This window comes from Vicia villosa, linkage group LG3 (assembly GCF_029867415.1).
Source record: "Vicia villosa cultivar HV-30 ecotype Madison, WI linkage group LG3, Vvil1.0, whole genome shotgun sequence".
Classification (NCBI taxonomy): Eukaryota; Viridiplantae; Streptophyta; class Magnoliopsida; order Fabales; family Fabaceae; genus Vicia; species Vicia villosa.
The window spans coordinates 39,950,801-39,972,123 of NC_081182.1; the positions used below are offsets into that span (position 1 = coordinate 39,950,801).

The window sequence follows — 21,323 nt, forward strand, 5'->3', positions numbered from 1 at the left end:
TCAAATTAATTTTGATTGATTACTATTTTTTTTAAAAGACGTAAAATCAAATATTTTTATTCTTAAAAGATAGTGTGAATTAAATTTGAAGAATATTATATAAATTATAAATAAAGAAGATTATAGAAAAAAAAATCAATCTAATATATTGATTTTATTGCATTCAAATTTAATAGTTATGATTAATTTTTCTTATTTTTCTTTTCTCTATAACTAAATATTTAATTTTTTCTCTCTTTGAAGTAATAATGAGATGAAAGGAAAATAGTACAGTTTTGCGAAATAAAGCCGAATCGTCAGCGAATCCAATCCAACAGAAAGATTATATTCGTACTTCATCCATTATCTTCACCAATTATTTCTCCCTCTCTCTGCGCGCGCCGCCGCTGCTTCTCTTCGTAAGTACTCCTCTCACAACAGATCCATTCAATCCCAAACCCTAGAAGCTTCTTCCATATCTTCAATTTTCACTCTCACAACATCTCTCTCGCACGTCCTTTCTGCATACTACAATTTTTTGGTTAATTTTCCCTCTTCAAAGCTTAACCAAGTACTGTTACTTTCTCTTACTTGCTCAGGTTTCGAAGCAACGATGGAGTTATCCGAAAGAGGTAAGCGAATTCAATCCATTCCTATAATTTTCTAGGTTCTTAGGTCTTAAGAAGATCGGTAACCATATAGTACTAGTTGTGTCTGTAAATTGTTGATGTGTTATATTCGTTTTTGATTTTGCAATATCAGATGCTGCACTCACCTAGATAACTTGAATTTCTAGAAAAAAAAATACTACAGTTGACTTTAATATCTGCATTGTGAATGAGATTGGAGATGCTGATTTCTTTTGGCTTACATAACAGTGGAACTAAAGTAGTGGTAACCAGAGCAGTCTTTGAGGGTCCCGCACATGACCTAAAATTTGTTAGGGTTAAAATATGGCTAAATAGATCTCTCATAAAATATTTGTCTTGGTTAAACCCAATATTTGTCTTGGTTAAACCCTAATTAGATAGGGCCTCTATTTTCTTTGTCTCGGTTAAACTACGAATAATTTACACAGGGTCTCCAAAAATTTGAGACAGCTTTGGTGGTGGCAATCATACTTACGTTTTAATTAAGTAGTTATGTTTTCAGACACGAGGGAGTGAGGTAGTTACTAGTTTGTGTGTTTGAGGTCTTATCTTCTTTAAATAAGAAGAGAACTCTAAGTGCCATTTGAACCCAACTCTTTTTTGTAAAATTCTATAAGTTCTCTTAGATAGCTGACAAATTCAGCTTAAATTAGATTGAAGCAATTTTACTTCATTTTATGTTGTTATAGAAGTAGTTTATATGCATAAACTGGTTATCCAAAAAAGGTTGGAGTACCGAAGAAATTACCTACCTAAGAATGTGTTGAAAGTCCCGTCCTCATTGCGGTCTGCCCCCATTCGCATAAATTGCGACATTTGACTTGACTTCATTGCAACCTTCAACACCTTCATTGTGTTGGGTTTGAAGGGGGTGGATTTAGTCACTCGTTGTTTAGAGATGTCTTGTGTGGTGTTTATAAAGTTTGGGCAGCCCTCACCCTACAAGCCGGTTTTGTAGAGATGAGTTAGGCTCAACCCAAATTCTAAGAGAATGTCTCATTCCCCTATCCATTTATTTTTTTGTTAAATATTAGTCTTTCAAATATAGGCAAACACTATTAGTTTTGAAGCAGTAAATTACTCATTTATCTCTTATGTCAGACCAACTAAAGGCTGCAGAGAGGCTCGAATCGGAGAAATTAGCCAAGATCAATTTCAACCCTACACGCATCGTTGATTTAGACGCACTTCTTTGTGATACATACGATAAACAATGTCCAAGGCCAGTTCATTATGACAACAGGAGAGATTTGATTCGCATCTTCAATATGATAGCACAGGAAATATATGGTAATATTTTAATCCATGTTTCCTAAAAATTTGGCCCGCAAATTTTGCTTTCAAAAGAATAGAAGAAGTTGGTAGTATATTTCCCACTTCATTGCATCTAATTGTACTGATTATTCAATCTTTCTTTATCATTTATATGCACTAATTCATTAATTAATTGTAGAGTTTAATACGAAACTATGTAGTAGTAGTACTTTGGGTAATTTAATGGAGCATGAAATCAATCTGCCAAATGTTTTTTCTCTTTTTGATTGAATTGACCTGATTTACTTCATTTATTCTCTCTGATTTCATATTGGAAACTTGTCTTTTTGGTAGAGAAGCAGCTTTTGCATTGGGACTGAACATTTAACAACGTCAGACTATTGCGAAATTGTTATTTTTTTGCTCATCGATTATTTATTTCACTCACTACCAAAGTACCAGTTATCGATTGAAACATTAAATTTAAGTATATATTTTCATCTTGCAATTCCCCCTGTTCTAAAATAGAAAAACAAAACCACCCTCTTTTAAAATTAAAATGACTTTTTACCTCTCCCTTTTTATCATCTCCTATTCATTTTACACTTATTGGTCCTTTTACTTCAACTTTAGCTCAATTTTTATGCCTTCCTTTGATAATATGCTATATTCCCTTCAGGCAATAGTAAGTCATCCCCCGTTGTGGAAGAATATGGATCATTTGTAATGGACATTTTCAATGAAAAAAGTGATCTTGACTTGTCTATCAATTTCAGTAAAGATTCCATTGAAATTAGTCGGCAGAAGAAGATTGACACCCTTCGGAAGTTCAGCAAGAAACTACGCTCAATTCAAAGTAAGGTTATCATACTACCTGCTTTTACTGTTGGCTTTTGCCAATGGAAAAGTTCTGCAATAAACATCACTTATTCTTGAATTATTTATCAAATCTCATGTGCTTTAATATGTCTGAGTTAATTGGGGTTCATAGGTAATAACATATTTGTTCTATATATGCATAACATGAAGCATAATTATTCAAGAATATGATCTCAGAGCTTTGTATTATTTGAGTTTGCTGCACAATTGATTATTATCATGGTTCTTTTATAAATTGTTTAACGTGTCTTTCTAATAATCTTTATCTTAGAATTGTGGATGGACTGTGATACCATATTAAAATTTGAGCCTCCTTATAGATATGACAATAGGCCTATAAAGATTGGAGTAACCTTACGACAAGTTATGGCATAACTAATTTGCAAAACATAAAGAGTGGAGAAAATTGGATGAGGAAGTCGGAAGAGACTGGTCCCACTTGTAGCTTCACATTAAGGTGCAGATTGATATAGTTGTCGGCTATGAAGCATGGACATCTCTAGGATTAGGTGTGTTGCAATGTCCGATACGTGTCAGTGTCCGACACTTGTAAGACACCCGTACGGCACATGTTGGAAAACTTTTAAAAGTGTCCCAAAAAATAGTTTTTTTTCTCTGTTTCGACACTCTTTGAATTAGTGCCTGACACACGTATGTAACTCATACGACACGTGTTGGAATTGACACCTGTATGACACTCATACAACACGGGTTGGACAATTCAGACAAGTGTTTTAATTTATTTATTTTTGCTTCAACACATCTTATACTTATTTTGAACACATCTCGACTCAAACACATTTGAAAAGGTTAAAGATGTGTCGAAACAATGATAATCAATGAAGGATTAAATACATTAAATTTGAATAGAATATTTTTCACTCTTTTAATAGTAGATAGATAATTGAAGGTCAAATACCATCATATATGTAGCGGTGTCGGTGTCCTATGTTTTTGACATTATCGGTTTTAGAGTGTCCGGGCCTGTTAATAAACATGGAGCATGTCCCCAGCGACTTCTTCAAAAGATGTTTTATCTTTTGTTGTCCAAATAATAATCTCACTCTTTTTCAAATCTGCGCCATCTGATTTTATGTTTTCTGGATACATAGTTGTCTACAAGTTCTATTTTGCAATGCGAGGAATCAAATTATTATTTACAACATGAAACTGAAAATTATTGGAATCTCAGCTTTGATAAGTACAAACGATTTTTTAAATTGAAAAATAGATGTTTCTGTTATCTTTGTTATGCTCTCGTTAAAAAGATTCAGACATTGGGTTTGATTCATTTTTATTGTGCAATGTTGGTATGTTATGAATCTACAGCTTTGAAGTTGTTGTAGGAATTATAACATCATTGGCTGTTGTGTTGCAGGAAATGGGCATGTTACTGCTTTAGAAGTTATCCTGTCTGCCAAAGTACCGATTATAAAAGTTACTGATAGTGGAACAGGTATTGAATGTGATTTATCAGTTGGAAATTGGGATGGCATTGCAAAATCCCATATTATCCGTGCAATTTCTGCCATAGATGAAAGGTTTCAAAAGCTATCTTTACTGGTAAATATGATGCCTCTGCTGTTTTGATGCCATTTCAATGAAGTCCAGCATCAATATCTTTACTTTGTTTTAAATGTTACAGCAGATAATTCTTTGGTGTTTTTGAGTAAATATTTTATTTAGGACCCATTTGAAGTGAGAAAAAGAAACAGATGGAAAATCTGTAGTGATATTGAAATTGTGATAAATAGTCAAATTGGTCATGTTTAAACACATGATTTTTGATAGGTTAATGGATTGACAGTGGCAAACCTTGTGACCAGTTTTGTCAGAAAGTTACCATAGAATTGGCATTAAAAAGTTTTTAGTGGATAGCTTTTCCACTAATCTTATTTATCTCATATCCTTCTTTGCTGGTGGCCTCATTTGTAACATGCTAGATCCACTTTCTCTTAAATGTCAAACCTACTGTTCTGGATACATTTTTTTGTATAACTGACTAATTTTTAGGAGTCATTTTGGTGCATTATGTATGCATATTGTAGATGAAATCATGGGCCAAGGCACATAATATCAACAGTTCCAGAGACGCCACTTTGAATTCTTTGTCGATCATATCATTTGTTGCTTTTCATTTGCAGGTATTGAACATTTTAAATATCTGTTGAAAAACACACGCACCGCACGCACGCAACGCACACGACTTAGGTTTTTTTTCCAATACACCCATCACACCAACTACAGTTGGACTTTGCGTGTGGATATAAATGATCGGCGACCTAGATCGATAGCCTTTGATGATGCCACATTAGATTTTAATATTGAGCATAACTCATTTTTACAAAACTGATGAGGATGTCTCTCTTTAGAAACTCTTATCATGCCTTTTAGCTTTTCTGAACTTGGGTTTTCCGCAATAAACACATTATTAGTCCATTAAACAACCATTACTCTTTGTTAAGCATTAAGCGACTTATCGTCAACTGGCACATGTGAGATGATTTGTGTAAAGGACATGTTTTTCAAATTCTTTTTCTTTAAAACAAACGGTTGACAAGGTAAAATATCAGGCGGGATATGTATGTAACTGAAAACTGATTGTAAATATCACATTTGTCATGTCATGAACACATCATTTTAGATAAAAATAGTAGTCAGAAAATCTTTGAAAGTAACATATTTATTGGTAATTTTAGAAAGCAGCAATACATTTCTAAGAGTGGTAGATGAATCAGCTTAGAAACAAATTAATTTAACATTACTTACATATTTCCTAAATAGTACCCTGTGATGCGTTGTCCATATGTTATTTTCTTTGCTGAGTTCTTCTGATTCTTCATTTTCCATTTATTTTAATTGCAGACTTGCGATCCTCCCATATTACCTCCATTCTCTACTTTACTTAAAGGTAAAAAGTTTCTGCCAGTATTCAAGTTTTTGAATTGAATGTTTAGGCAGTTTAGTTGTCCTTGAATTTATATGAACATTCTTTATTATGATTGAAGATGTTGACACAAATAAAATTGTGTTTATCTATTTCCCAACCTGTAAACACCTATGTATGCTAACAATCCAGATCCAACATTCATGTATTACACCTTACAACTAGACAACTATTACAAGTCCACTCTTTCAAAAGTATTATCACTTCAGACTTTTAAAATACTTGGAATCCTGATATTCTTACACTTTTTGTCTCAAGTTTATATGTTCTTAGCTTGTTTGTAGATGAACATACTAGCAGAGTATGTTTAATAAAGTTTTTCTTATGTGGACCACCTTGATAGGTTGTTCATGAATCATGATGGACTCTCATATCTTTTAGTATACATTCCACATTTCACACTTTTTTATTCATTTCTCCCCCTTCCTTTTCGTCTCTCCCTCCCCATCCACATTGCCGGCCACCAATCTTCACCCCCTCTACGGTTCCTCCTCGTTCAGAACCACCAGCAGCCGTTAAGGCCCACCTTAACATTACTATCTTCTGCCTGTTATTATCATCAGATTCCTCACCATTGCTCGCAGTTTACACATGTTGTAATCCTCATTTTTGCCTTTTTCAAGCACACACCACAAAAACTAGCATACCTATTTTGAACACCAATCTCTTATTTAAGAACCTGCATATAAGAGGACACCATGATGATTGACTTCAAAAACGCCTCTTAGCCTCAAGATCTGCCCTACAAATTGCCCAAAAAACCAACCAAGCCAGATAGAAGAGATGGGCAAAGATGACCCGACATTAAGTCCCACAGTTTCTGGTTTATTGCAAAATCTTAATTCTCTCCTATTATGCTATGAAACAGAATTCCTGAGTGTCCCACAGTGGATGATATTGAATTTAAGATAGGTTAGCAAAGGCTTAGGCAGTGTAATCATCAAAACTGTCAGTTTTGTATAGGCTTTACCTGCTATGGCGGGTCATTATGTTTGATCTATAAAAGACAAACTGTTGAGCTTTTTAGCTAACTTTTCATGTAATGAAAATTCTGTTAGGATGGAAATGAAAAATCTACACATTACTTTCTAGTAGATGAAATATGAATTGAAAACGTGTTTATAAGTGGGAGGCATCCCTTATGTTACAAGCCGTTTTTGAGTTTGACTTGTATCAAACCTAAATTTTAAAAGAGTGTCACAGTCTATCCAAGATTCGTTGAACCACCCACTATCGGGCCACTTGGATCACTCTCCAGATGCCTTGTCCTTTTGACATCTTTGATAAGGAGGTGATACAATTATATGGAATTCCTATATTAGTAGTCAGTAGTAGAAAGTAGAGACCTATTGTTTGTTATGTGTAATCTCTGTTGGGAATTATTGAACATATAAGGTATGAAGTGGAAAATTAGCACAACAAACCATCTAAGATAAAATTGCCAAATTGAGATCTCAAGTGGGTTACTTGAGACTTATCTATGTTAACAAACCATCAAGATAAAATTGCTAAATTTAGGTCACAAGTGGTTTACTTGAGACTTATCTATGTTGCTTCTGTGCTGAATAAATTAAGGTTTTGATGTATTACTATACATGTGGCTGGTTGAATACTGTGTATTGTGTAATACTAGTTTCCACTTAGAAGTTAATTGCATCCTGATTGGTTCCTAGATTGCAAGGTAGAGAAAATAGAATTATTTGTCCCTGAGATTTTATTAATGACAAATGAAAGGATACACAAAGGAATCTAATCCCCTCACTCGAGCTCTTTAATTCCTAACTCATAAGGGAAGGGAGGTGAGTGGCCCTTTTTATAACCATAAGAGCAGCATGCAGGTTTCAAGGAACCTATATGCTATTTTTAGCAACTGCAACTCCTAGCTAACTATTCCTTACTGTTGCTCCTAACTGACTAATCCCAGTAACTAACTGCAGCTAACTAGGATATTAAATAATTAGCAGCCTTGCTCCTCTTCCTATGATATACTTGAAGGACTTTAGGAGAATTACTATGGGGCCTAATAATAGCATTCACTCCTTGAACCACCTTCTCCTCAAGGTTTAAGTCTGGATATTGTTGTTGAATGGTAGCTTTGTCCTCCTATGTGTTTCTTCAACAGCTTTACATTGCCATTGTATGAGGAGTTAAGAATTGGGGGTACCCTGGTTTTTGTTTGCCTGCTGTCTGATTGTGTAGTGATTCCATCAGTTTGAAAATCAGGTAGCAGATCTGGAGTGACAGGATTGCTCCCTACGACCTTCAATAGCGAAACAGGGAACACAGGGTGTATGCATGTTGAGGATGTCAGCTGTAACCTGAAAGCCACTGCCCCAATCTATTTGAGGACCAATTTGGGCCAAAGTAACTGGGTGCGAGTTTATGATTAATCCTAGTAGTAGTAGGCATATTGCTTTGCATGTGAGGCCTAATTTTCAAGTAGATCCAAATACCGTCCTTAATAAAAGATTCCCTCCTATGTGAATTAGCATGTGTTATTTGATCACGAGCCCTTTGTAGATAATACTTTAATTGAACTAAGGCTTCGTCTCTGTTTAACAAGTCTTGAGCAACTGATTCACCCAAGTGGGCCCCCCCTAGAATAAACCTAGAAATAGAGGGAGGAACCCTTCCATACACCATTTGGAAAGGAGTTTGATGTGTAGCACTCTGAAAACTTGTGATGTACCAATACTCATTCCCAAGAGCGAAATCAGCCTATGTCTTAGGTTTCTTGGAGCAAAATCACCGTAAATATGTTTCTATGGTTCTATTTAGAACTTCAGTTTGACCATCTATTTCAGGGTGATAGGCAGTGCTTTATTTCAATTATGTACCTTGTTTAAAGAGCTCTGGCCAAAAGTGGTTTGGGAAAGTAGGATCCCTATCACCCACATATAAGGTCTCCAATGTTGGATGGATAGAACCAGTGTTGGATATAAGGTCTTCTTTCTTTAATAAGTTAGTAAGAGGTTTAACCATTTTACCATAATTACAAATGAATCTTCTGTAGTATTCAGTGAGGCCTGGAAATTCCCTGACAGCTTTAAGTATTATGGGAATAGGCCACTGGAGAACACAAATTTTTTGAGGGTCGGTGACACACCTTTTGCTGAAATTGAATGGCTCAGATAACAAACAGTTTGTTGACCAAAACTGTGTTTCTTCAAATTTGCCAAAACTGTGTTACCAATTGATAGGTTCCTTGATGGCAAGGTAGAGAGGAAAGGGAGTTATGGGAATAGTCCCTGAAATTTTATTAATGACACAAGAAAAGATACACAGAGGAATCTAATCCCCTCACTAGAGTATTCTAGTGCATATAATCCTATGCAAATGAATTCCTAACTCAAAAGGGAGGGGAGTGGCCCAATATAGAACCATAGGACCAACATACATATTTGAATAATCCTAACCGACCATTCATAGTAACTAACTGCAGTTCCTAACTCACTATCCCTACTAACTAACTAACTAACTGCAGCTAACAGCTACTGATTAATTAGTATTTAGTAGCCTTGCTCCTCTTCGTATAATACACTTGAAGGGCTTAAGGTATTATTACTGGGTCTAACACACCCTTTTTGAAGTTGTTTATGAAAGGCCCTGTGTGAAGTATTAGTGGAAACAGCCTAAGTGATTTGAATTTTGAAAGTGTCAGAGATGACAGTGTTAATATTGATGAGTGGTTACTTGCTAAATGATAATTTAATCATTTTGGAATAGAGTTTTTGGATAGAGAGTTCCCATTGTAGAGAATATGCCAAATCTCTACTTAGGTGGTTTAGACTTTTATTGAGAAGATTTATGGAAGCATCAGTTAGGAGATTAGGCTGATAGAGAATACTCCAATTGTTAGAGAAGGGGGGCACCCGAGTAGTTAATACCACCTAGTAGTTATTTCTGTTAGTATTATCACTAGTTTCTAGTATTGATTCTACAATTAATTTTGATATTTGTGTATAATTATGTGTTTCAGACGGAGCTGATCTCGAGTCTGTAACGAAGATTGTTAAAACTCATACCAACTATGGGAATAAAAACAAAGAGTCATTGGCCAAGCTTTTCGTTACTCTTTTAGTCAAGGTAATTTCAATGCTTTTCAATGTTTTATACTATGATAATAATTTTTCTGCATCCAAACTAATGGCACACATTCTGTTTTGCAGTAATGCTTGTAAAGTGTTTTAGACACGCATTCATGATTTTGATCTATGTTTTTGTTTTGTTTTGATAACACATCCTTTTGTGACACATTCTGTTGATGTTCTAGAAGCCCTCATACCCGATCACTATCCTTGTCCTCTGTCTTCAACATTATTGATTCGAAACAATAACTTTTTTTCTGGTGATTGTTGTTCTGATGTTTGGGAAAGGGTTGTGGATGTTTTAGAAGTCCTTACATCCGATCACTAACTTGTGTTTTGTCTTCAATATCCGTTGCTTTTGTGGCCTCTTTATGGTGAATTTTTTTGGAAAAGGTTTTATTTTGCGGATGCATTATGTTGCTAATGTATATTTAATCACTTGCTTTGTCTTCAACATCCTTTGCTTTTACTGGATCACTAATCTTGTGCTCCGTCTTCATCATACTTTATCCCTTACGATTTCTGAGTTATCATATCCATTATTGAGAATTTTTCTGATTTTGATTTTCTGTTTGGAAAAAAACCCTGGTGTTGTTGCTAGAGACCTCCGATACTCTTTGACCATCACATTGCTCTTCAGTAATGCCAATGTCTCAGTTTATAAGCCTCCTCTTCCCTATTACTGTTTTATTTTATTTATGTTTCAATGTAAGAAGATGACGAGTGAACGCTAGGTCATTTCTGGCCTTTGAACCAGGGTTTTAAAAAACGGTCCGCGTCCGCGAAAACGGCCGCGACAAAACGGTTTCTGCGAGTGCCGATACCGATACGTTGTCACCGTTTTTTATATTAAAGAAAAAATTATGATTAGTTCACACCGCGACGACTGCAATCACACCTGTACTGACCGAAATCGCAAAAACCTTTACGCGACCGCGACACGACCGTTACCGTTTTTTAAAACCCTGCCTTGAACTACTTCGTCGATGTGAGTCTGTCGTGGTCTTTGTTCGGGCTTCTCTGTTTTCCGTTTATTACACAATGTTAAACGGTAGGCAGGTTTCTTGTTTTTGTCTAATAAAAAACAATTATTTTCTGTTATTATACTCCATATGTCCCTAATTGTAAGATTCCTTTTCTATATTTGTAGTCCCTTAATATAAGATCCTCTTCAAACTTCAACATGCTTTAATGATTTACTTACCAAAAAACCTCTATTAAATTTACAATTGGAAAACCCAAATTTGTTTTCTCTATCATAATATATCAGTTAATGTAAGTGTAATTATGTAAAACTAATACACATTTTACAATATATCGCTACAACCACTTCCTTAATGTCCGTGAATTTAAGGAGTCTTGTAATAAGGGATAGAGGGAGTACAATTTTTTCGAAAATTTGATTATGACGGGCTGACTAGAGTACTACCTCTTAGCTGTCTTACTCAAACAATATTTGGATTATATATTGTTGATGTTGTTGATGAAAAATAGGAGTAGGTTTAAGTTCAATCAGATCAATCTAAGTTTGAAAACCATGAGTTTATCGTCCAACTGTCTCAGCAAAATCAGGTTAATGTGTCTCAGCCTCCTCTTCTATCTATGTTTAATTTTTAGAAGTATAGTTTAATTTGTTCCCATGCTCTTTTAAACTTTTGGCTTTACCAAAGTGTCTTAATACGAAGGTAGGAGTGTTCATGAGTAGGTTGGATTGGTGTCAAACCATATTTGGATTCTTTCCTTTTTTTCACAATCCTTAAAGAGAGGAGAAAGTAATCTATGTAATTAATAATGGTCCGTTTTGTGTTTAGGATAAACTAAGCTTCTTACAAATCACATATTTAGTTGAGTTGTTTTGTTTGATTTTTAAAAACTAGAATCAATTCAAACCAAATCAAACTAATGTGATTAAGTTTGAGCTTGTGTTTTTTAATTAAGCAAGATTCGGATATCGTTTAGTTGTGATTAATGATATGATAATCTTCATTGATGATCAAATTGGTGCCATTTTTTTGGTAGAAAATTTAATGTCAGGTTTAGAGTTTAGTTTTTAAGGTATATAGTATGAAATATGTTGTGTATTTCAATTTCTTGGAAACATGTTCATTTGGTAATTTCATTTCTAGTGCAGCTAGCTTCAGTTGAAAATCTTTGGCAGGATGGATTTTGTACGAGTTCCTACAAAGGGTCGTGGGTTTTAAAATCGTGGAGATACTCAATGAGTGTAAGTAAATTCATGTCCACTACCCCTATTTTAATTGGATTAATACCCGTGATATTGAGTTTATGTTGATTATATATTTTCTTGAACAGATAGAGGATTTCACAGATCCATCACAAAATGTCGCTAGAGCAGTTAGAGCTGAAGGATTTAAGGCGATCTACAAATGTATCCATAATTCCATCGACTATGTTTCGCGATTTTTAAATGGTGAGATCCAGGGATTTGAATTAATGGACCATTTGTTTGGAAACCCTATGGTTTCATCTCCAGGAGTTGAGGGTACTTCTACCAGCACCATCAATGAAAGAAAGAATACCCCTCCTATTTTGCGAAATCCCCGCCCAACGAAAAAGAAAAAAAGAAGCTTAGCCAAAAACCTGGTTCCAGATTTTCAACGAACTAATCCCCAGGGCACAGATCAAGTGCATGTACTATGTTCTACTCTAGAAGTTCAGGGTACTACTACTACCAACATCAATGGAAATAAGAATAACCCTTCTACTAGCGGCATGAATGAAAATAGGAATACCCCTCCTACTAGCAACATCAATGAGAATAAGAATAACCCTCCTACTAGCAGCATCATTGAAAATAAGAATAACCCTCCTACTAGCAGCATCAATGTAAATAAGAATAACCCTCCTACTAGTATCATTGGAAATAAGAATAAACCTCCTACTTTGCAAAATCCTCGTCCAGCGAAAAAGCAAAAGCAACACTTGGGTAAAAACCAGGTTCGAGATTTTTACCGAACTGAATCTTGGAGCACAGGTCCGGTACATGTACCGCCTAGTATTAATATGCCAAATGGCATTCCTTCTTTTACTCCCCCACTCCCTTACCAGTCTCAATATCAATCACCGTTTGCTACTTATAGTTCAAATTTTGAGCATCACAGTTATGTTCCACGGAATGTTCCTCCTCCTCCTCCCTTTAGCTTAAACCCAGCTGTTACCCAATTTTCTTATAATCCTTCTGTACAGTCTCGTCATGTTTTGTCACAAACAGATGGGGGTTATGTTCCAACATTTCATCAGAATGCAGTAGCTTCAAATTCCTATCATGGTTCATTCCCCCAGTCCTCACTACAAGGAAGAGACTATGCCTCACTACACAGAAGGGACTATGCCCCACCTCAAAGATGGGACTATGGCTCACCCCAAAGATGGGACTATGCCTACAGAAGGGACTATGGCTCCCCCCAAAGATGGGACTATGCCTACAGAAGGGACTAAGCCTCACCACAAAGAAGTGACTATGCCTTATGCCTTATACAATTACGAAGTGGTTAATTTGATTTATGGGGGTTGATTTTCATACATACTTTTTTTTTAAGATTAACAATTGACAAATGACTTACATGTGAACAGCCAATCCCCTTCTATACTCTCAATGCCTGTGACTGTCTTAAATTAAATCTCCCGGATTTGTATCTAGTGTAGATTGAAAATTGTTCTATAACTGCTATTTCGCTTTTGAAGCCAGAACGCGTTCGTCTAAGTCACTCTCTTCTTTATTTGAGAAAGCAGTTCAGTTGATTGTAGATGGTAATGAAACTTTCTTCTAGCTGTCTTTTATGAAGGATGAACCTGTGTTTTATTGGTAGGATTTAAGGACTAGAATATGCAATGAACAGCACAGGAATAGACGGGCAAGTCTGCAAATCATTTTAGTTACAACTTGTGCAATAGTAAGTCATGTTGTGATATTATTCGAAATGCCGAAAAATGTACTAATACTAGTTTATTAGTGTATTCATTTATCTTTTTTATTGAAAAATTAGTTTTTTTGAATTTAAGTCAACAATGTTGGAGACGGAGTGTACTCTGTTTTCCATCACTGTCTCTTGCAAAAGTCATGATTAGAAAGACAAATTATATCCATGATCAATTAAAATAATATAAATAATATTTAATTAATAGTATAGTTACTTATTATGGAAGATTCATCTATGGACATCTACAAAATTAAATCTCTTAGGCGCAAAACGGCACATCAATTAAATATTTCAATAGTGATAAATTTGATTTTTTTTTTTTTTTCTCTTTTTGACTTTTGCATTTAAGTGTCTTTAATACATAATTAAATGTGTGGTTGTTATTTCATAAACCTTGTTCTCGTTTGTATGATCTTTTGCAATTTAGGGAAATTCTCATTTCATCTTAAGCATTATTTTTTAAAATTTTGTTACCATCTTGTCTGAAAGGATGTTTTCAGAACAATTTTCTGGAGCAATTCAACATTTTAACGACTCAGTCTCTATCTCCCTTATTCTTGGTTTTCTAGTTTAAAAAAATCACAATTTTCTAAACCTTTAAACTCTTGATTTTATCCAAATAAGGTGTTAAGTAAGACTCTGTTAAGTCTCTATGTGACACTTACTATTGGTTCTTTAGTTTTGAATATCAACGGGTTAATATAGTTTAAAAACAACTTTTCTAATTCTTAATTAGTTTTGCATTATTTTAAATTGCAGATAAATGGTGGAAGAGCAAGAACGATTTATACACTATATAGCATCCCAATATACCCTTGCACAGAGAGAAATAACAATCATCATGGGTTTTAACGTACACAGTTTGAGGTATTGCACATTTGGGGATGGGTTTCCCAAGACAAGTTAGAATTGTTATCTTGCAGTTAGCGTTCACGATCTCAGGGCATGTCTCGTGTTGCCAGCCACATGCACCTGCTCTCATGCTTTGGCTCCCGCACCTGAAAGATATTATGGGGGCTATTAGACACATCAATGTTTCTGCAATATTCATACCATGTTGCTCCTCCCCTGGCATGTAAAACAAAAAGGTAAATATTTAATTTTTTTTCCAGTAGAAATTGAAATATCTTCTATGCGCAATTCTAGAGACTAATTTTATGGACCGAGGAAGATCTCAATAGATGACAAAGTTTTCTCAAGAGATTTAACATTGTTACGTGTTCAATTCGAATCTATGATCTGTGGTAGAGTTGGAATAAACCATTACCATCTCATTAAATATTTAATTTAATTTAAGATTTAAATTTATTTTTAGTATGTATATTTTAAATTTTTAATATTTTAGTCCTTCAATTTAAAAATTCATTCCTTTATTTAAAATTTTTATTTAAGAAAAATATGCCACTCTACATTTTTTAAAATTATTTTATAATACTATCTATTATTCAATATAGTTAGTAAATCGAATAGTATTAATTACAAATTAAATATTTTATAATTTGCAAAATATTTTTTTATGGTGAAAGGGATTTGAATCCTTGACATCAAAGCCAATTTTTTTCTGGCTTATTTTAGACTCATCGACGATTTGAAACTCCATCACCATACAAAAATTATTTTATGAGTTATGATATTGTGTAAATAATTATAAAAAAAATGTAGTAATTTAAATTTTTTAAATAATAATCATGAAATAAAAAAATAACAACAAAATATTTGTTAATGTGATAACACATGAATGAATCTTAATATAATAACACATATAGTATAGAATACAAATATAAAATTTTAGATATAAATGTAAAATTATTTACTTTTGTTAAAATGAACAGTAATCATATAGTTTAATTATATTAAATAATCTTATACAAAGAAAAAAAATAATAATTATGAGATGGAGAAAAAACTAATATTTAAAAATAAAGATTTGATCTCTTAAATTAAAATAATGATTGATTAAACTAAATTAAATATTGTCTTGTTAGTGATCCGTGAAATAAATACATTTTTAATGTTATTAAAATTAAAAAATACATTATATTATCATGCAATTGATATGGTATATTATTATTTAAATACAAATAAATTTGAAATGAATTATTTAATTATTAAATAATTATAATCAGACGGAAAGAGAATAAAAAGAATTTTAACATTTGAAAAAATAAATAAAATATCTATTCGGTTGATAGTGACCCGTAAAATACAGCCTAATACATATAAATTTATTTAATATTATATAAAATATATTTAGAAACATGTAAAATTAAAATGAATGATTTAAGAGTTTAATTTATATGCACTAACAGTATAAAATTATTTTATATTGTCATCCAATAGAAAACTAACAAAGTATTTATTAAAAGAACTTTTAAATTAAAGTGTGATTTATTTTGATACAAGATTGTGATTAATTAACCGTGTAAAATTATTTTAGACTGTTAGTGTATGAACCATCTTTTCATGATTTAATTATAAATGAATACTAATCATAAAAATGCAAATTATTGAAAGACACCTCTAAAACTCTGTTTTAATGATAAATTTTAACAATTAATAGTGAGAAATAATGGTTTACTGTCAAAATATTGAAAGACACCATTTTTATTAAATCAAATGAGAAGATATGATGTTAGGTATGATGCTTAGAATAGATATGATATTATTATATCTCACTCGATATATATTGGGAATTTCATATCAGATAATAGGAAAAGCTAAATAATTTTCCTAATAAAATGTAATTTGTTTTTTCTTTATAAGTTTGGCAATTTAAATTATATTCTTTTAGTCATTCTACAATATCATTCACGCTAGAAAATTCTACAAAGAAATGTAATTTGTTTTTTCTTTATAAGGTTTACGTTGTAAAATATATTCTTTGTTTAGATTCTGCAATGTATATTTACCGCAGTTAATTCATAAGCCTACACACTAAATTTGTCTACCTAAACATTATAGCATAAAATAGTCTTCAAAAATATGTTATAGCTTCAAAAGAAAAAAAAAAACTCTCATGTGGGATAAATTCTAGGTGTAATGCATAGGTGTAATGCATGCTCTTCTTTCTCCACCAAAACTCTCTGCCGCAGAATGATCAACCTGGAAAAAAAAGATAGAAACGCATTGATTAGAAGGCCAAGTTTTACTCAACAAAATTCATGAGCACCACAAAATAAATTTCTAACAAATAAAGGAAATCACTAAGACCAAATAATTAAATTTAAGAGAACAATAATAAATGCTATATCATAGCCATCAAGCAACGTAATTAACAAAAAGATAGGCAACATAGAAAAATTTCATTCAACATTGAGTGCACAGGCAGTAGGTACCAGGTACTCGGAAGACATTGTCACTCATTAAACACAAGCAACAAGTATCAGACATTTAGAAATAAAACTCAATATTTTCTTCTACAATACAATCACTATCACTCAATATAAAAAGTGCCAACAAAAAGTTATATGATACCTTTCAACTGGTTTCTTAAAATCAACAGCGAAAAGATCGTGTTCTCCACACACGTATGGACACTCTGACCATAAACTGATCCCCATTAGTTTGTGATGACACTAACTCAGGAATATTGGTTCAGTGTAATATGTTTATATACCTTAACAATCTGCCAAAGCTCAGGCCTTTTATCTGGATTCAAGGACCAACACTGCTCAATTAAAAGTCACATAGGGTGGGCAATTTAGAGGAATAACAGGCCTTGAATTCTGAATATCATATCATAGGAGTATTAGAATTGCATACGTAAAACATGACAAATTACTTTCAAGAGAGACTGAAATTATATGCACAAGATGGCCGACAAACTATACTTTTATTGAAAATCAAATTGCATAAACTGCTAATAGAAAATGAAATGACATGACTTAATTGCAAAGGAGCATACCTGATTTACGATAGCAAAAGCAGCCTGAATGGGAGTCATATCCTCATATGGTATTGTACTAGTAAACATCTTCCATAATATAAGGCCATAACTATACACATCAACCTTTCTCCCATAGGATTTTTGTCTGATCATCTCCGGTGCCATCCAGCGGTAGGTACTAGGGTCATCAGCAAGTAAGTCACAGTGTGCTTCCTCACATGCAATACCAAATTCAGCGATTTTAAGGTAAAAGTATTCATTAAGTACATTATAAAAAAATTAGTAAAGGTAAAATGAATTTAAGACAGTATCTGTAAAAGTGATAAATCATGCAGAATTTCAATATAGTCGGGATCCTCTTTCAGTGCATTTCGATAGCACTTGATTGCCTCCATGTATTCTATGTCTGACCAATAAAGGAGAAACTTTTGTCTTCAAATGCACCCTATGAACCAGAATTGAGTGGCAGAGTTTGCGGTTTCTTATATGGTTTCTTTTCCCTGCCAAGAAATAATATCGACACCGAAAATACATGACTTACTTTGTATAAACATATATTCCCCAATTTTATATGGATATATATAACCCCTAACCTGTAGTGTACTACAACCAAAATGAACATAAGAAATAAAATTGAGTGTTTGAAAAGATATTGAATTCAAACAATAACTAAATTTTACTAAACCTTAAACTAAGATGAAGCAAACTAATTAAAAAGTTAAAATTGACTAAAATAAAACACAACATGGTTTGATAAAAATGATGGCTTACTAAAAGCATGCTAATTTTAATCTATTCATAAAGCAAAAAATGAAGTCACCAACTAATTAGTAAAAGTTGCAATAGTAACCTCATACACCATAAATCCTTTTCATTAGTTTGAAAAATGCATAAATAAATGCACAAATCTGTAGCAAAAGAGGAATCACAGTCAAAAAATTCATCGAGAAAAGACTTGTAAGACTAACTAATTGAATCATTAATTGTTTCATTACACTTTTCATACCTCTTTTTCTATTAACAGGATGGCATCGACCAAACAAAACATATCAGAATTGTCATCAACAGAAACAAAACAAAATCAGAATAAAGAAATACTAACTTTAATGCTCCACTAAGTCCAAATGGGATCATCCAAATAGCCACTTGTAGTTTAGAGTAGAAAGAAAACTGAAAGGAGACTGGATAGTCTTGGACAGAAACCTAAAAGGAAACTAAAAGAAAACTATAAGAAATAATGAAATCAAATGGTTAAAAAATGTGCAAATCTGAAAGGTAAATGTAGGTTCATGAAATCAAATAGTGAAACTAAAAGGTAACCTTGATGAAGATATAGTTCATGAAACCAGAACAATATAGGTGCAAATCTGAAGTGATGCTACAACCAAATTTTAGACGCGACAAATAAATATGCTGAATTGCATCAACAATAACTTCTCCATCCTCAAAACTCACAGATCCAAAATCTTGCAAGAATTTGACTACCATCCGCTATCTCAGTTCCCGTGAACATCTTCAACTGTCATTTTCTTCTGCAACGGCGTGATTTTCATAGCTATGAAATATGAAATGTAAAAAATAAAGAACAACCAGTGGAACCATTAGGCAAAAAGATAGAGGTGAAGTGAACAAAACAGAAGAACACAAAAATGGAAATCGTGTGCTATTGGTTTAAACATACCATTGTCTCAGCGGTATGAGGAACCCGCTAGGGTTTGTAAGGAGAATAGAAAGGGTATTGGAGGATGTTGATATGAGGAAAATCGATTAGAGAGAATGGAGAGGCGAAGGTTTTAGGGTTTCAGTGAAAAGAGAGTGAGGAGAAGACGATAGAGAGAGAAAAGTGATTTGGGAGGAGGGAAAAGTGATTTTAATCTGACCAATGGAAAGCGAGCATTTGGCATGGAATGTGACATCATAGTACATAATATTTATGTAGTTACAAAAAATCCCATGTAGCATGAGCAAATGAATTTTGTAATGCATAGGGATGAAAGGGCTTAATGGGTAGATTGTGTACAAATAGTAAGAAAAGTGATTTAATTAGAATGTTACGATTTTGCCCTTTTATTAGTGTAAATTAATTTTGATGAAAGGGCAAAATAGGGAGATTGGTCAATTTGATAGTAATGGTAAGATAGTAGATAGTAGATAGTAGATTGATAGTAATGGTAAGATAGTATATAGTTGATAGTAGATAATAATGTCGTTAATGACATGTAGAATCATCTAATATTTAAAAATATTATTTTATTTATTAATTATTAATTAATAATTATATTAAATAACATATAATATTTATAAAAATCTTTTAAAAATTTGTTGCATGACAAATTTTGCTTAGGTGGCGTCATAATGATATACTAAATAAAATTTTCAACTAAGAAAATCTTAAATAAGGAAACTAAAAGATTGAATTTTTTAATGGGAGATTAAAATATTAAATTTTTTACAAATAGGAGATTAAAAGTGAATTTAAGTTTTAAGTTAGTTAGAATTTATCAACTTTATAGCTACAATAAACATAGTATATATATTACATGCACAAATTCCTTTTGCAGTATTGTGAGACATTGAAATTTATCAATCAAGTTAAAAAAATATCAACATTCACTATGGTTTCATGATGTACTAATATTTTGGCTGAAAGGATGTTGCGAGAATTAGATACACCTAAGTAGACAACAAACTATTGTCAGCATTTATTGAGAGATGTCATTACGATACATCATTCTTTCATCTTCGCATTGGTGAGATGAGTCTCACTCTGAACCATGTTACTTGACTATTTTGATAGCTTTGTGTTGATAACCTAGATCTAAAATTGCATAAAGAGACAATAAAATAAAACAAACTTTTCTTCTTACTTCATTAATGAGAACATACTACATAATATATAGTAGGGTTATAACCACTACTTGGGCCATGGGCCAACATAACTAAAAAGACTAACACAATATTAATAAATCTACCAATAATTGCACCCCTTATCCTAATATAAAATCCTTCAGCATTATTGACTTCTTTTTGATTCTTTTGGGCCTAGATAACTTCATAACATTACTCCCTGGCCCACAAAGAACCTTGTCCTCAAGGTTCAAAGGACTTGGGCTGGATTGAGGGAACAGATCTGTTGGGCTGGAATTACCAACCGTGGGCCCAATTAATTCGTTTTTGGTACTTGCAGCAACTTGAGTGAATGGCTTAGGGAAGGCCACGCGAGGAGGAGTGAAATGAGGAACAAAAATCTTTGGCAGATAAGGAGAAATCGGAGCGGTGACATGTGATTGGTTATTGAGAGATAAGGTTTTGTCTTGGGCAGTGGAAAGCGTGTCTCGAGACCCGCGCTTGGACTGTGTAGGAATCAAAATCTTCCCGTTGGATTCGGTGGGGGTAAAATGGTCCACTTGTCCAACTGTTTGTGTACTTTCCCATGTGACTTTACTTTCCCTTAAACCAGTTTTAGACAACTCTGCAGATACTTCACATGTGTTTGAAACATCAACCTTTCTCTCTCTTTTGGTGCTCTCCGAAAAATTTTCTCCCTTTCTCTCATTTTGGTCTACCCACCTAGAAACTTCATTTTCTTTTCCTCTCATCAAGCAAGGATCCAACTGTGAGACCCCTTTAGATCGTTCAGTTGCAAAGCTCTTGGTTAGCACAGGCAAATCGGTAAGGATCTCTCCCTCTCTATTGGTA

The 21,323-nt window shown here is 33.4% G+C and overlaps 1 protein-coding gene across 1 annotated transcript; it reads left to right on the plus strand.

Annotated features, from left to right (window-relative positions):
• The first annotated feature begins 253 nt into the window (after nt 1-253).
• Nucleotides 254-13,814, plus strand: LOC131661070 (protein HESO1-like). Its single transcript, XM_058930476.1, has 10 exons — nt 254-398; nt 579-611; nt 1,731-1,919; nt 2,563-2,739; nt 4,141-4,325; nt 4,811-4,906; nt 5,628-5,673; nt 9,689-9,795; nt 11,929-12,021; nt 12,111-13,814. The coding sequence occupies exons 2-10, from the start codon at nt 593-595 to the stop codon at nt 13,254-13,256; spliced, it is 2,058 nt and encodes a 685-aa protein (XP_058786459.1). The 5' UTR covers nt 254-398; nt 579-592; the 3' UTR covers nt 13,257-13,814.
• Nucleotides 13,815-21,323: the final 7,509 nt, after the last annotated feature.